General features: G+C 53.3%; 1 protein-coding gene across 6 annotated transcripts in view; it reads left to right on the plus strand.

Annotated features, from left to right (window-relative positions):
• Positions 1-1,172: 1,172 nt before the first annotated feature.
• DTX4 (deltex E3 ubiquitin ligase 4) overlaps positions 1,173-17,360 on the plus strand; it is a 33,229-nt gene continuing 17,041 nt past the window's right edge. For 5 of the 6 annotated variants that reach the window (XR_003791435.1, XM_029207817.1, XM_029207816.1 and 2 more), the window contains exons 1-2: positions 1,999-2,302; positions 10,463-11,186. Coding sequence is in view for 5 of the 6 variants with exons in the window: in XM_029207817.1 (XP_029063650.1) it covers positions 2,092-2,302; positions 10,463-11,186 (935 nt within the window). In the remaining variant the exon portion in view is untranslated. Of the gene's footprint in view, positions 1,196-1,998; positions 2,303-10,462; positions 11,187-17,360 lie in introns of those variants that run through there. The other variant, XM_029207822.1, reaches the window with a different exon arrangement.

The following is a 17,360-nucleotide window of genomic DNA, read 5'->3' on the forward strand; positions in this document are numbered from 1 at the left end:
GGAACAAGGTGAGTTTTTTGTTTGCTTGTTTGTTTGGTTTGGTTTGGTTTTTTTGCCCAACTAATTTTTGGATACCAGTTTCCCCTCTGCTAAACATGTAACTGGGGCAAACTGCTCAAATTCCCTAAGCCTTGTCATTTATAACATGGGAATAATAGTGACTCTTGTTAGGATTAACTGAGGTAGGCTTAACTCCTTTTCCTTTTGTCCTTCAAACCCTAAAATTCCATGTTTTAATGAATGGTGTTGATTGAGTTGGATTGGGAGACTGGCCTTAGGGAAGAGGTTTACTGGAGATTCTGGAGGTCACCCTGGGGAGATTTCTGGGAAAGGGGACCAGCAAGAACAGAGCTCAGAGGTAGCCTCAAGCCTGGTGGTTTTGGAGGCCCGAAGATGAGCATGTTTGATATTTTTCCTTTTATTTTGTACTTAGAACTCAGTGAGGAGGGAGGTAAATAAAGGTAGGGGGTGAAAAAGATTTGGAAAGAACTAGTGATGGGAGAAAGGACAGGTATAATTCAAGAGAGAGCAAGAAACAGGGAGGGAAAGCAAATCTTCCAAAGCAAAAGAGATCATATATTATGAAAGAAAACGATTATTTCAGAAAGTTTCATAATCCCGGTTCCTAACACATAGTCTACTTTTATTTTTCTATATCCTATCCTGGCTCTTGAGCGTATGAATTCATTGTTTTACGTAGCTGCAACTTTAGCAAAACAAAGTTTGTGTTTTCTGGCAAGATTAATATGTAAGCCCGATGTCAATCTACCTTTTTAGTCAGAACGCACCCATTTTAGATTATTTTCCACGTTGACTATTGATGACCAAAACAACCAAGTCTAGCTTGTGTCTGTCTTAGTGTCTCATTATTTCGGTCATAGAAATCCTGCAAAATAAATCAATTTAGCATGTGTCTTCTTGATTCCGGTAACGTCTAAGCAGGCCAGAAAAACCACATTTGCTCCCTACCATAGACAGTGTTAATCCATCACCTCTCAAATTGCTGCATCCCTTTGGACTGGGCCTCGTAAGCAGAGAGGCCCAGTCAGTTGAGCTAACTGGTGTGTGGCCAGTGGCCGGCACGCGTCTCTTTAGGCCAGCAGGGAGCGCGTGAGCTCCAGGGCACCTGCTCTAGTCGTCAGGGGGCGTGGCTCTGCATCCTTGACGGACAGCTGAGGATGCGGACGAAGATGAGGTAATACAACGACACCAAGGAGAGCGTGCGGCTGTGGGCGCGTGTGCGTGCGAGCGTGAGTGTGCAAGACACTAAGTGTCTCGGAGCTCGCTGTCCGGACACCGATCACACTGCATTAAAGAGAAAGAAAGACAAGAAAAAAGAAAATTCCATTTCTGGGTGGGAGACTGCAAAGTTACGGCCGGCGACAGCTGCAGTCCCGGGGCTTTGTCCTGGGGGGTCGCTTTTCCGCGTCTAGGGACCGGAGAAACCCTCCGCTGGCGCGGGTTTGCCCGAGCGCCGGGCTTGGGAGGGGCGACTCATTCTAGAAGCAGCTGAGCGGAGCCACAGGGAGGGGGAGCTCTGTCCCAGGCGGCGACAACTGAACGTGCGGTGAAAGGGTGGGGAGGGAGGGGAGGGAACTCGGCGTGCCAGTCCGAGCGCGATCGCGCGGCGAGATCCCACCCCGGCGTCTGCAGAGCCCGAGGCGCAACTGGTGCGAGGGCTTGATGGTCGCCTCGCCGTCAGCCCCAGCTCGCGGCCGCCGGGGCTCCGGCTGCGCGCCCGCCGGGTGGCTTTGCTAGGCGGGGGCCAGTTTGCAGAGAGCCGGACATTTGCATGAAGCGACTCGACCCCACGGAGCAGCGGCAGCAGCGGCGGACCCGGGCGGCGGCGGCGGCGGCGGCGGCGGCGCGCGGTCGGAGCCCGGCGGCCCTGGTCTCCGGGCCCCGGTGGATGCGCGGCTGGGGGGCGGCCCATGGGCCGGAGCTGAGGCTGCCCGGGGTGTCGGGGCGCGGGGCGGGGGGCGCGGTCGAGGCCCGGAGGCGGCGGCGCAGGAGGAAGCGGAGGAGGGCGGGCGCGCCGGGCCCGGGAGGCAGGCATCGCAGCGCTGCCGCCGCCGCAGCCCCGGGCTCGCCATGCTCCTGGCCTCGGCCGTGGTGGTCTGGGAATGGCTGAACGAACACGGCCGCTGGCGTCCCTACAGCCCGGCCGTGAGCCACCACATCGAGGCGGTGGTTCGCGCCGGCCCCCGCGCCGGGGGCAGCGTGGTGCTGGGCCAGGTGGACAGCCGTCTCGCGCCCTACATCATCGACCTGCAGTCCATGAACCAGTTTCGCCAGGACACCGGTGAGCCGGCCGCCCCTGCCCCGCCCGCGCCTCCTCCCCTGCCTGCCCTGAGGTCTCCCACGTCGCGAGCCCACCGGGGCCCACCTTTGTCCGCATCTCCATACACTGGTGTCACCGAGAGGGGGTCGTGGAGGGGGCGCTTGACGCCCCACGATGCTCTTAAGATACCCCCTGCAATAAACGTCCATGCAAATAGTATCCGTGGTTTGGTTATGCAAACCGAGCTTCAACCTGGCTCCTAAAAAACCCCCTTTCACGCCCCCCTTTGAAACGCTTGGTGGCTCTTGTAGAAATTCCGGGGCTCACCAGCCCACAAGCAATCCCAGCTGATAGGAAAGGCTTGCTGCTCTCATTCCTCACACATCACCTTGGCTGACTGACCCTACTGTACCTCAGGCGCCCTTGGGCCTGCCGCACGTTCCCCTGGTCAACCACCTTGCTGCCTCTACCCCTCCGCGGTGGGATGGCTTCCCACAGCTGCATCCTGGGGGGGAGGAAGAAGGGATTCCCGGGAGGCTTCCACTGTGGTCTAGTACGGGCAGGGAGGGGCCTTTCTGGGAACAGAGATGGACTTGGGGGATTCCAGGGCAGGAAACGCCTGGGTTGCTGTGGCATTGGTGAGTGCCTCTGCTTGGGCACTCCAAGCGTTGAAGCAACAGGCCAGAGCAGATGGAGGGAATGGGGGGAGGGACACAGCTCCGGAATGCCTGGCTGGGAAGCTGATCGCTTTGTCCTTGGAGGAGAAGGATTCCTAAAAAGAAACTGTCCCCAAGATTCACCCCGTAAAGGTCCCCTATGGGGGACACTAAACTCCTATCTTTCTGTGAGAATCAAGTTGCCACTGTGGCCACCGCAAATCCCACATCCCAGCTGGCCAGCCTTTCCAGGTCAGAGCCAAGAAGAGAGCCTGCAGGCTGGAGGTCAGGGTGGCGGGTCCTTGACGTGAGGAGCAGAGGGGGGGGCTGCATCTCTTTGCGTGGCCCACGCATGGTGCCCAGGCTTAATTTACCTGGGACAGGTCTGTCTCTCCAGTAGCCTCTTCACAGAGGTGGGCAGTTGTTTTGGGGATTCTGGCTCGGCTTTCCCGAGAGTGTGACCCAGGAGCCTGGAGAGACAGGTGTGGAAGGGAGGGACCGGAGGGGAGGACCGGGTGAGTCCCAGAGGGTCAGAGAACAGCTGTGTGAGCAAAGGCATCTCCGCCTCCTTGGAAAGCCCCCGCATCCTGTGCGCTAATTAGGATTGTCATGGGAAAGGGGTATCTTTCCACCCTCATGTCCTCATCTTTAGTCATAACTCCTAACAACCTCTTTGCCAAGGACTTTGTAGACACCGACCGACTGAGTGAAGCTTTCTGGGGAAAGGATTCCAGAAGCGTTAGCATCTGGAGAGGCTTAAACCTTGGTGGGAAAGGGAGGGGGTTGGAGCTGAGAGGGACCGGGAGGAAGAGGGAATAAGGAGGAATGTGGGGAGGTCGAGAAAGAGGATTAAGTGTGGCCAAGGGGGAAGGGGGAGAAGGTAACTGTGTACTTTGGACAGAAGTCCGAGAGGTGCGGGTGGAGGCATCAGACTGGGGAGGGGGAAGCTAGCCCTGTAGGTGGGGTCAGAGAGTCTGACAGTCAAGGCACCTACCTGACAGGGGACTCCAATCCTGCTCAGAATAAACGGGCAGGTGTTAGCTTTTCTATTTCAGACTAAATCCCAGCAGCAGATGGAGAGACACCTTGGTGAAATAAAGGTCCCAGGCCTTGTCCCACATTTGAGAAGGGGGAAAGTTTAATCAGTGTTTAGGGATGTCTGAGATGGGCGTGGTTCCTAGGAAGGGTCATGGCCTGAAGGGCTCTTACTGCAGAAATGAAGTTCTGGAGAAAACTGGGTTGAAGGACAGTTGCTACTTCTCCCAGGTCTGACCACCCTTCCCTGAGGACAGGCTGCTCACTGCCTGGTGGTTCACAGTTAAGTCGGAGGCTGGAGCTCCTCAGATTTTAGACCCGACCTGGCCCTGGATCATTTTTCAAACTGCCTCAGGGTGTGTTTTACGTTTTTTGTCTGCCTTTGAGGGATTCAGACTGCTTTGGTGTCATCCACTCACTCTAATGGTTGATCGGCCAACGTGGGCTGAGAGCCTCCATCCTCAGCGCCAGGCCCCGCGCTGGGTGCGCTGGGTGAGAAGGCACTGGGCTGAATTCCCAGGACTGCTGGGTCTGTCGGGGAGCTTGTCAAAGCAGAATAGAATCTCTGGGTTTCTGGGCTCACAGCCCCCTCCTCTGTCTTCTCCATCAACAGACACACAGTTCCTCTCAATATAGCTCATTGATGAAGCCGTGACAGGGTAGGAACTGTAAACCACCGGCTCCCAGGCAACCTCCGCCAAGCCCTGGCAACGTTTAATTAAATTGCCCACCATCCCCAAGCCACAGTTTGAAGCTGGGAACCAGAAACATCCCCATAAACAAAGGAGAGCTGGAAGTCCCCTGCCCAGAGGCGATTCCTCTCTTTTTTTGTTGTTGCCTCCTCTGTGTGGGGACATTTCCTGACATGGGAGCTGTGTTTTTTCAGAAGTTGCCTGCCCTGCTGCCAAGGAAGTCCTCAGACTCTCCACTCCCCTGGGTTCCGACCTCATCCAGTCTGTCTCCAGGGAGATGGCTGGGAGGTTGCAGATACCCTCTGCCCACCTCTGTTTGTCCTGGGCCCTTCTCCTTCCCCAGACCGTCTCTGAGTCTGCGCTTATTTGCATTCTATGCTGGTCTCCTCTAGGCATTTTGGGCTAGAGAATGGGGAAGAAGGGAAGAGACAGGGCTAGATAGAGGTGAAGGAGTCTTGGCTGCTTCGAAAAGCCTCTGTTGGGTCCTCTCCACCCACGATCATTCACCTTGACTGGGCTGACTTTTTTCTGTTGTAGGGCAGTGGCTAGAGCTCTGTCCCCTGTAACTTCCAACATCCCTGTGCTCTGTATCTTCCAACATACCTGATCATTGCCATTTTCAGGGCCTGGCAACAGGATGGGGGAGGACCCGGGCTGGCAGTGGGAGACGTGACTCAGGGTCTCATTCCAGACCCACTGGCTTACTCTGTGGCCTTCAGCAAGTGCCTCAACTGCTCAGGCCTCATTCTCCCTCGTAGAATGAAGAGCAGCCTTAAGGTTCCTTCTGGCTCCTTTCCTCCCATCATGCAGATCGGCAGGTGAACTCTGAACTCTGAACTCTTGGACTCTGCGCCAGTGATGACGCTAATTAGAAGTAACATGGTATGAGGGAGGGTTCTTTCCAGCTCAGTTTTCTGTGCAAATTTTGCCTCTTTTATGTCTTTAACGCAGTGACAAGAGTCAGATGGAGAGTGATTCAAGGGTTTGATAGAAGCTGATTTTTAGTCCCCCCCCCCCACCAACTATACTCCCCACCCTGAGCGAGCACAAGAGTGGTGGGAGCAAATGTCACGACCACGTGATAGCTCCAGTATGAGGGAGGCACCAAGCACATTGCACACATCATCTGGTTTCATCCTTGGCCATCTTATGAAGGACCCATTGTTCTCATTTCATAGGAAAGGAAACAAGTTGAAAAAGATGAAGTTGCTCAAAGTTTTACAGCTAGTCCACAGCAGAGCTGAGATTCTGAACCAAGTGCCCATGTCCTCCTTCATTTGGTGAACACTTATGGACCACCTACTTCTTGCAGGCACTGTTCCAGGCTTGTGGGATATAGCAATAGCAAACCATCCAAGTCTTTGCCCTCATGGAACATTCTAGTGAGGGTGAGGGGTGCTGGTAAGAGAGGCCTGGGATTTCCTGGGTACAGGAGCACAGTGTTGTATGGATGTGGGTGAAATGCCCTGGAGTCCTAGGGTCATGCCTGAAAGGTGTTGTCTCTCATTTCCTAGGAGCCAGAACAACTTGGGTGCTTTGGGATGTACGTGTCTGAGTTGCTGGAAGAAGCTTTTTTCCTCTTTCTTCCTCCTTAGTCTGTGAAATCCTTTATCCCTGTGCCATTAGAAGCCTTGTCCTTGGGTCACACTGCATCTTAGGACCCAGTGGATTTCCTCAGATCATCTAATTCAGGATCCTGACTATAGAAAGGTCCAGGACTCGCCCATGTCAGATGGAGTGATCTCAGAATAATCAGAGAATGTAATCCCACCATCTCTCTTGTCCCACGACTTTCGTGCTGAGGTCTGCCTTCTGTTTTTAACTAACCCTCTAGGGCTGAACTGAACGCAGCATCTTTCCTTCCAAAAATCAGCTCTTCCTTGTGACACCCCTCTTCTTGTTAAATGGCGTCACTGCCTTACCGCTTGCTCGTGGTCCAAGCCTCAGGGGTCTTTGACTCGTCTCGTCATTCTTTTTGGATGCCCCACATATACAGGCGTGTGGAAGCTGAAACTTGAGCATACGCGATGAACATTCTGCAGTTGTTCACATGCAGATTCCCGGGCCCAGCTCCCAGGGATGCCGGCCCTCAGGTCTGGAGGGTGTTGCCGATCTATTCCCTAGGAGATTCGAAAGCACGTGATCCTGGATCACTTGGAATGCATTCAGCTACTTGTGGTCAGGTCCTACCCATTACGTAGGGTCCCTCTGGTCTATCACCTGTTTTTCATTTTTGCTGCCAGCACCCTCCCCCTTCCCCCCCCATTACTTCTCATTTGGAACTAATAAACGGAGCAGCTCTGGTGTCATCACTTCTCTGTGTCACAAACCTCACTGGTTCCTTGTGGCCTGTAAATAAAAGCCCTCATAGCCTGGCAGTCCAGACCATCTATGCCCTGGCTCTCACGCACCTTTCCAAGTTTATCTTCCTGTATGCCCATATTTTCCTCTACTCCCGCCAAACAGATGCGCCTTTTATTCTCAGGCATTCCCTTAGACACCCTCCCGCCAACTATTCACAAGGTCCCTTCTCCTGAGATGCCCTTCTTCATCATTTTCACCTGTTGAGGTTCTCCTCATTCAGGCCCTATGTTCTCTGTTATACTCTCCATTTCTTGAAATGTTCTCCAAATTATGATTACTTCCTTTCTTCAGTGGATATTTGTTGAGCCCTCAGGACATGCTAGGCATGGGGGCTACAGCCACAAGCAAACTCCTGGATGCCCACCCTCATGAGATTGGGAGTCCCATGAGGTAGGTGGACATTCATCAAATGAATCACACAAATAAATGTGTAACTGCACCTCAAGACAGTGCAAAATATAGGAGCAGGAGTTTTACCTGGTCGGACAACCCAGAGAGCTTTCCTCGAGGAAGTGAGCTGAAATCTGAAGGATGGGTAGCCAGGAGGATGCCAGAGTGTGTGAGGGGAGGGACCAAGATGAAGCAGCCCAGAGAGGAGAAGAGGCAGTGGCGAGAGTCTGCAGGAGGCCAGTGGGGCAGAAATGTGGGCAGAGTGTATTAGGATTCGAGGAGACCACAGAGGTTGTGGGTGGAGAGCATCTTGGTCTTGACCTACAAGGAAGTCATGGAAGGGATCGAAGCACCGTGGGGTTGTGGTTACATTTTCTGCTAACATTGCATTTGTTGACACCCTTTTTGGTGGCATATTCTGCCTCATAACTAGGCACTTGTCTTGTTTTAGACTGGGAGGTGCTTCAGGAGCGCCTGAATCTGCATTCCCCACTGCAGCTAATGCATAATGTGGGATAAATGATCAAATGCCAACGTAGCCAGAAGTCCTCACCCCATCACAGCACGTCTGTGGAGCCCTCGTTACTGCCGACTCTGGGTTAGACACTGATATGAAAAGTGCCAAGATGCTTGTATCCATCAGACATAAGCAGCTGTGCACCCCAGACTCCTTGAAGATGGAGCCCGGACTAGGAGAGCATTTCAAGAAATGGATGGCAAATGGCATAGGACCTGAACGATAAGGAAAGTTTCAGTAGATCAAAACAGCAAAGGAGGGCATTTTGATAGACGGGACCTGGTGAATAGTAGGGGCAGCGGACAGTCAGGGAACACTGAGGGAATGCAGGAGGAAAAGGGGGCATCTGTCCAGGGCAGAGAGGAGGATACACCTGGAAAGAGGCAGGGCAGAGTTTCCAGAAATTCTGGGGCAACTCTCAGGCATAGCTGGGACTGACACCAGCATTGTGAAAAATGCCTTTTAAGCACATTTATGAGAATTGGTCAAGCGCATTGTTTGTCCCTGCTACCCTGGAGAGAGAATAAAATAGTGTCATTTAAGCTCTCTAAACTTAATGTCCTCATCTTTAAACATTGTTTCACAGGATTGCCAGGGAGATCAAATGAGATAGGATAGCTGAAGTTGTTTTCTAAGTAACAAAGATTGTGCAAAGAGGGAGTTTAAACTCTCTCTCTGGTCCTCCTCTTCTCTCTCTGTCTCTGTCTCTGTCTCTGTCTCTGTCTCTGTCTCTCTCACACACACGCACATACACACACACTTCACATCCCCTGGACTAAACTTTCCCCGTGACTTCTCCATCCTGCTAAGACATACAATAGAAGATAAATTACAATAATAATCACCAACTTTTATTGAGCACTTGCCAAGCAACAGGTATTATCTTAGCATTTATATTCATTCCTGCATTTAATCCTCAAATCCACCCTTTGAAGAAGCTACCCAGGACCCAAACAGATGAGGAAACTAAGGCTTAATCACACAGCTGGAAGGGACGGAAACTCTGCTGTTGGATCCAAAGGCTGCGCTGTTTGTCCCCCAGCAAGCTGGCGCCTTAGGAAGGAAATGGCAGCAAACCAGGGGCCTACTGGCCACCCTGTTCCTCCTGCTCTCTCACTCCCCCCACATCCAGCAGACCTCCTGGCGCTGAATAGGGAGGGGATTGTTCTGCTTCTCCCTCCTGCTTCTGACTGTTGATGTTTGGGGTCATTAAGGGGCTTGGAGATGGGGGCGGGGGGGTTATGACCTGGCAAAGGCCTGAATAGTCATTGTTCCTTTTCTTCCCCCCTTGAATGAGATTCTGTCCCCAGTCTTGGTGTCTCCCTCTGGGTTGGAGGAGGAGGTGGGTCAGAGGCCAGGAAAGGGGAGCCTTTTCCCACCACTTTGATGGATAGAGCTTAAGCTGACGGATGCAGAGATTCCAGCATCCTTGGAGCTCTCCCCAGTCTCCCTACCCGGCCTTGAACCAGGCATCTTCAGCCTTGATGTTAATATCCACGAAATGAGCCCTGGTTGGGCATGGATCTGAATTCAAGGTTCCGGTAGATAGAGGAGAAAGAGGCAACAGTTACAGGTTTAGTTTTCCCTGACAGTCCTGCAGGTTCATTTCTGCTGTCCTATTCCCCTGCAACAAACCCTAATCTCCTCCCTGCTCTCACCACCTCCCATCCCACCCACTGTGAGACTGTCGAAATTGAGACTCTCCTATCTTTAGGACGGTTGAGCTTCTGGCGGGGGGGGGGGGGGGGAAGACGTTAGATAAATAGAAAGTTATTCTTATGATCACTCTTGCAGTTGTTGATATAAGACTTAATGCTGGGAAGTATGAGAGAGTTCTTCCAACCTGACCTTTTATTTTTTTTTACCACACCCAAAGAAGTCCAGAGAGCCAGCCATCGCCCCCAGCCCTGGGCAGCCTTCCTGGGTTGGGGGCAGAGTCTTCCTCTATCCTCTAGGGTCCCATGACCCTGTGTTCATTTCCTCTGTAGCCTTCGGCGCTGAGGCATGTGGAGAATCAAGGAAGAAGGGAAATGATATTTCTGCGCACCTAGCACGTGTCAAGGGCTTTATATACCTTATTGCAGAGTACAGGGCGCATGAAAAATCCAGGTCCTGCCACAGACAAATGCATATTCGTTGATTGAGTGAGCCACATTTAATTTTACAAAAACTCGGCAAAGGAGTTATCATCTTGTTTCTTGGGGGAGAAAAGAAGGTTGTGGGGTGTTATATTAAGTGATCAAATTTGCCTGCAAACTAAGGTCTCCCGACTCCAAACCAGGAAGTGCTCTTTCTGGTACCCTGTACTATCTCCAACATCCTTCCCCGTGTAACCTGTCTGCTTCCACCCCCCTGTGACTGCTGGACTTCAAAGGGGCAGGAATGAGCCTCATTCAAAGCTGATATCTCAACAGGCAGCCCAGTGCCGGCACACTGTAGGACTCGTTTAATGTCTGCCTTTTAACGTAACACGATTCAGTTTCATCCCTTGGTGACCCTGATCCTCTCCTCTGTCCCACTCTGGCAGGGACCCTCCGTCCGGTTCGCCGCAACTACTACGACCCGACCTCGGCCCCTGGGAAGGGCGTGGTGTGGGAGTGGGAGAACGACAATGGTTCTTGGACGCCCTACGACATGGAAGTGGGCATCACCATCCAGCACGCCTACGAGAAGCAGCACCCCTGGATCGACCTCACTTCCATCGGCTTCAGCTACGTCATTGATTTCAGCACCATGGGCCAGATCAACCGGCAGACCCAGCGCCAGCGCCGCGTCCGCCGGCGGCTAGATCTTATCTACCCCATGGTCACTGGCACCTTGCCCAAGCCCCAGTCCTGGCCGGCCAGCCCCGGGCCTGCCGCCGCGCCCCCCGCCGCGCCCTGCTCCTGCCCGCAGTGCGTCCTGGTGATGAGCGTCAAGGCCGCGGTGGCCAATGGGAGCGCCGGACCCCTGCAGCCCCCGGCCGCCCGCAAGCACATGCCGGAGTCTGGAGCGGTCAAGGTGCCTCCCCCACCAGGCCCCGGGGCCAAGCCACTGGACAGCACGGGCACCATTCGAGGCCCGGTGAAGATGGTCCCATCTCAGGCGATCCGGCGACAAGCCTCCAGCACGCCGGCAGGGGCGAATGCGGTCTCCCCTGCTAGCCCCCCGGGAGCCAATGGCAAGACCGGAAGGGTGGCCCTGGCGACCTTGAATCGGACCAACCTGCAGCGACTGGCCATCGCCCAGTCCCGGGTGCTGATCGCCTCCGGGTAGGTGCTTCCATGGCTGCCTCTGAGCATCAACTGATCAGGGGCATCAGACGTCACTGATCATCCGGGTCAGAGATGAAGGAAAGGCTGCCAAGGCTTAAGGTCCTCCTCGTCTTCACCTGACCCCCTGGCTGCAGGTGGAAGGCAGCACGGTGTGGTGGGTAAGCAAGGATGTGGCCTTTGGGATCCAGCAGATCTGGATTCTAATGGAGACCTTGCCTCTTCCTAGCCCTGTGATAGGGGCGGATCCCTAACCTCACAGAGCCCCAACTTCCTCATCTGTAAATGCTGGCCGTAATCTTCATGTTAGGGTTGCAGTGAGCATTAAAGGAGGTGATGCCTACCGAGAGATAGCAGGCAACATTCAGGGGCTCCCACCATGTTCTAGTCTGGGGGCTTTATCACTTTACTTAATCCTTACAACAAGTCTATGGAGTAGGCTTTTTTTTTTTTTGCGGTACGTGGGCCTCTCACTGTTGTGGCCTCTCCCGCTGTGGAGCACAGGCTCCGGACGCGCAGGCTCAGCGGCCATGGCTCACGGGCCCCGCCGCTCCGCAGCACGTGGGATCCTCCCGAACCGGGGCACGAACCCGTGTCCCCTGCTTCGGCAGGCGGACTCTCAACCACGGCGCCACCGGGGAAGCCCCTGGAGTAAGCATTTTTGATCCCATTTTACCCTTGAAGACATGAGAGTTTCACTCGCTCCAGGGCACGTACCTAATCATGGGTAGAGAACGGGATTCAGACTTCAGGAGGTCTGAGCCCAGACTCTTCCCCACTCAGCCATGCTGCTTCCCTGTCAATCACATACCACGGTGTCCAGCACACAGCAGGTGCCAAGTGAGGGTTAGTCCCTTTCCTCTGGTGCCTCCAGATTGGAATAACAGCCTGTGTTTAATGAGTACTTACTACCTCCCAGGCAGTTCCCATGCACCGTCTCAGTCATTCCTGTGACAACTTGGGGATGTTGTAGATTCTGTTATGACTCCTTTTTATCATCCTCTTGGCCTTCCTGATCATAAAATGGGAGAGACGCAGGTCCACGTGGTACCCGTAGCCTTTGCCTGCCAGCCCCTGACTTCTTGTGAGATTGGCCTCTTATATCTGTCCAATCTTCCCTTTCTCTGGAGGAGTCTGGCCCTGCCTGCCACCCAAGCCCCAGACATTCGGGATGGTTCAGAGGTAGGTTGGACCCAAGAGTGTGAAGGTCAGGCTGCCCAGAGGAAGATCTCTGCACATAGAGGCTCAGCGCCGGGAGGAGACAGGAAGGAGGGTAGCTTGCAGACCATGAGGCCGGGCCTTTACTCCTGCCTCTGCCACTGGGTGAGGCACGGATTCTTTGCAAGGTCCATGTTCCCCCTGTGTGGAATGGGGATCATCATGCTTGCCTTGCCTACCCCATGGAGTCAGTGTCAAAACCTCAGCTAAGAGCAGTCACCCCTTAACAGCTGACCCGATGCGCTCGCCGGCATTAACTCATGACCTTACACCGTGATGCAAGTGTCAGGCATGGGCACTCAGCTGGGAATTAACTCCCCAAGGAGAGAGGCACAGCCCACGTGTTACAGAGTGGGAGCTGGAACCTAGATTTTCGTCTCCTAGTCTGCCGCTCTTTGGGCCAAAGCCCAGCTCCTCGTTGTATTCGAAGGCAATTTATAAATGGTCAGATGCTAGTCAGATGCCTGGGGTTTTCATGACCTCCTCTGAGCCTGCAGAAGTATTTGGCAGAGGGGAAGGGGTACCCGCACAATGCCGCTGCACAGTTTCTCCACACTGGCGTACAGCAGCATCCCAGGACCTCTAACGGAGTTCCAGGGCGACTGCTGGCATGGCAGAGGGAGGCTCCTATAGTGGGTAAGAACACAGTCTTTAGAATCTGACTGGCTGGGCTGGAACCCAAGTTTCTGGCTGTGTAACTTGGGGCAAGTTTTGCGTCCTCTATCTTCAGTTTACTCATCTGTAAAATGGGGATAGGAATGGTACCTTGCTTATAGGGTTTGTCATGAGGACTAAATGAAATATTCAGTGTGGATTTACTACAGTGCTTGGCACATAATAAGAGTCTTTTCAGTATTAGCTGCTATTACTATTACGAACAGTATCTATGCGCTCTGTAGTTACTGAGTCGAATCTACCACCCTACTTCATTTCTGGCGCCCTACACAAAAGCCAAGTGACCCCATGCCACACTTGAGGGAAGGGAACCCCAGATCGCTTTAAATGTCAATGAAGGAGTCGGCAGCTCTTTATCTCTCTGCTTGAGGATCTGCCTGCCAATAGAATCCGAGCAGCAGAATTGGGGCGGAGGTCTGGGCAGTGCAATTTCAAAAGGGCTATAGAAACAAGTTGTTTTTTTCTCTGCTCTGTTTTCCTGACAAGGGAGGCCCCTCCCTACCCTCTCTGTCTTCCAGCCCTCTCCTTTTCACCTCTTACCACCTCCCTCACCCCCACTACCATCTTCTCCTCCAGTCTTTCTTGGCCATTTAATTAGCGTGTTTATTCCCTTTGTCTGCCGTTGCCATCGACCTTCTGTCGTCCAACGGCCCCTTCCCCCTCCCCTCTCTGCCCATGACCTCTTCCAGTAACTTTCCCACGGAAAAAAGGAAGACCAGGGAGGGCGGGAGAGGTGGGATGGAGAGAAGGGTTTGGGGGGAACAAAAGATCCTGTGAATTATTCAGAGACACAAGCAGGGGGTTTCTAAAGAGGAGAGAGGAGGGCTGTGCTGAGGGGGGCGGGAGTCGCCCCTCTGGCCGTCTTTTCCAGAATGGAGGCTTCTCTATCTCCAGCGAGACCTCAGTTGCTGGAGAGACAAGACCATTGTTCTGCCGAGGATTCCTGGGTTGGCTCGTAACTCCCAGAAAAACACTTCTCACCATGGTATCTGCAGAGCTATTCTCCCCTCATCAACCCCCCCTTCCCCTGCCACCTTGCCAGCTCTTCTCTTTTCTTAGTTTTGTATGTTAGAGACAGAAATTAAAACGTGCACCCTCCATAACTGGGAACTTCCCCACGGCACGGGGCCAGGGGGTGTCTGCTGATTGGCCTGCGAGTAGTTGGGTCAGGCAGCTTTTGCTGAGCTGAGTTGCCTGGAGGATGTGAATGCTCACCTGCCTTTGGGTTACTGATCTCTAGGAAAAGGACTCAGGCACCTATAACCCTGGGGGCCCCGACAGGGTGTGCCCGGTGTGGACCATACAGGCTGTTCTCCTTGGTTTTCATTTTAACCAAGAACGGTGGGGGAAGGGTGGTCAAGTGTTGCCTGCTCAACGATCTGCCCAGCACTCAACTTTGTATTAACACTTTACACCTGACATCCTCAAGAATCTGAGAAAATTGGAATATTAAGCAGGAGAAGGCTTTATATCAAGCCCAACTTCCTCTTACCTTTGGGAACCAAAAGATGTAAACAATCACCCAAATTTGCATAGGGCTTGGCTATTTACAAAGTATTCGACCTGGATCCTAAATCCTCCCTCCCTGGGAACCCAGGGACAGGGATTTAGGGTGCCCTGTTTACTGCGTGGTAACTCAGATGCGGTCCTGAATGGCAAAGAGGCTGCACGGTTCTCCCAAAGGCACAAAGTCGATGCAGGGCTGGGCTAGAAGCAGATATCCTGACCCCCTTGCAGGGCCCCTTCCGCTGGACACTTCTGTATTTCATAAGCAAATATCCCCTCTTCCCCAAGCCCTGCTGCCACCATCCAGAGCCTCCTGACAAGCCCTTCCGCCATGTTGTCCCTTTCCTGGCGAGGCAGGGACACCCACCTGTTCCGCAGTATTCACCAGCACACCCTCCCTCTCCCCAGACCTTGCCCCCAACTCTGAGTTCTCGGGCTGCCCGGGATGTGCGCTCTGGGGATTGGACTATTTCCTGGTTAACCAGGTTGGGTGTGGAAACCTGCCAGTCCAGTTTGTGGGAACAAAGGTGGCTTTTGTCACCCAGATCACAGCTACTTATCAGCTGAAGTGGGGGCCTTGGAGATGGTGAGGGGGGAGGGCAGGTGCTGGGCTGGGTGGCGCCCACTGCCCCCTGGTGTGGATCCAGAGAGCAGGCGCAGAGGAGGGACCCTGCCCACCCCATCTCCCCAGAGAGAGGCGGGAGGAGAATCGGCCCCAGGTGGGGGACCCAGGGCAGAGACTACACCTTGGGTCCCCAGGTACTGGGGTGGGAAATCATCAGGAAGTCTCCTCGGCAGCTTCTAACCCAAGACTTTCACAGTTTTACAGATAGGGAAATTGAGGCTCAGAAAAGTTGATGGACATTGTTACTGGCAGGACTGGGTCTTTAAGCTGATTTCTCTGACCCCCCATCCGCTATACCATGCCTGGCCCTGTGGGGCAGGTTACAGAGTCCGGAATCAAGTCTGTGCCTCTTTTTCTTGGTGTCTTTCTTTTGTGTTGAATTCAGCTTTCACCTCGTCCCATCGGGATTTGACTTATCCTGGGGACAGTTTCTGAGGACAAGTAGCCTTTGGTGGCCTGTTGAGACACAAACACACCCACATTTGTTACTTCCACATCCTTCTCACAACCCTGGTGCACACGTCATCATCCCTGGGAAGGGACAGAGACCCCAGAAGACTCAGCGTGGCCAGGCAAGCGCCCATCCTTCTGGGCACGTGGGGGACAGACAGACCCAGTGCTCAGCCTTGAGGTGACATTCCAACCTCCCCTCTGAGTTGTGGGTTCATTCCTTAAACCTGGAACTTCGTGTTTTCTGTCTGCAGCCTGGGGAGTGATGAGGATCACACAGACACAAGAGCACAGCCTAGTGAGTGGCTAAAACAATGGGCTCTGGAGCCAGATTTCCCGGGTTCAAATCCTTCGCCCTGTGACCTTCGTCAAGTTTGCTTAACCTCTCTGTGTCTCACCTTCCCTGCCTATTAAAACGGAGTTAATAATAATAACACCTCTTGCATAGGTTGTTGGAAGGGTCAGATGGATGTATATACTGTGAGCAGGTAGAACGGTGCCTGGGATTAAGTGCCTGACTCTACTCTTGTTAGCGATTTTAACACAGGGATGAAGGGCTGTGGGCTGTCTTGTTCACTGCTGTGTCCCTGGCATACAGCAGAGTATCCGACACAAAGTGGGCTCAGTATGAATGGAGAAATAAATTAATAACAAATAAACAAGTGCTTTTTCCCCTCCCCCTACTTTCCCAGCACCACCCTACCCCCATAGCAGAAACTCTGGTTCCTGGAGTCGTCGGTGACCCAGTCCATCTCCAAGCCCACATCCCCTTCCAAGCCCAGCTGTGGAGGCCTGGGTGGCAAGGGGGATGGTGCAAGACCTAGCCCCGTGCGTCTCATATTTTTCCATTCAGCACCGTGGGAGGCCTCGACTTTCCCAGGCAGCTGTGCTGTCTTCTCTCCATCCTGGCTCAAGTTGCTGGGGAGAAGGACAGAAAAGGGAGGAGGCCTTGCCTGATTTATGCTTCTCAGGGAAAAGGAGAAGTGACAGCTGTTAGAGCAATGGTTTCCAAATGTTAGACTAGGGATCGGCTGCCTCTGCATCCTCTCAGCAGAAGCTTGTCAAAATGCAGATTCTCCCGGCCCACAGGTAGAGCTTCTGATGGAGGCAAGGGGCTTTGCCTTTTCAAAAGCTTCTGAGGTGACTGTACACCCAAGTTTGAACTTGCTTCTTTATGTTTTTTTCACTTCTTCAACCAATATTTGTTGAATGCCTACTAGTGTCAGGCTCTGAATGAAACACACAAAGATATTTGCCCTGGTAGAGCTTAGATTTTAGGAGGGAAGATAAGAAGCAACAACTTATTTTCAAAGATCATATGTGGGAATTCCCTGGCAGTCCACTGGTGAGGACTCAGCACTTTCACTGCCCTGGGCCCAGGTTCAATCCCCGGTTGGGGAACTAATATCCCACAAACCATGGGACGTGGCCAAAAAAAAAAAAAGACCAGGGTAAGAGGGGTTGTGGGGGGGGGGGGGTCCCGGGGGGGGATGGAGGGGTGGGTAGCAGTATTAAATAAGATGGCCTCAGGAACATCACTGAGAAGGGAACATTTGAGCCAAGCCTGAAGAAGTTGTAGGAGGGAACCAAGTAGGTGTCAGGTGGAACAGCATTTCAGGCAGAGGGAACAGCCTATGCAAAGGCTCTGAGGCAGGAGTGTTCTTGGCCAGTAGGAGGAACAGCTAGAGTGCAGTAAAGAG

Source organism: Monodon monoceros, unplaced genomic scaffold, assembly GCF_005190385.1.
Source record: "Monodon monoceros isolate NGI ecotype Baffin Bay Population unplaced genomic scaffold, NGI_Narwhal_1 Super_Scaffold_7, whole genome shotgun sequence".
NCBI classification, from domain to species: Eukaryota; Metazoa; Chordata; class Mammalia; order Artiodactyla; family Monodontidae; genus Monodon; species Monodon monoceros.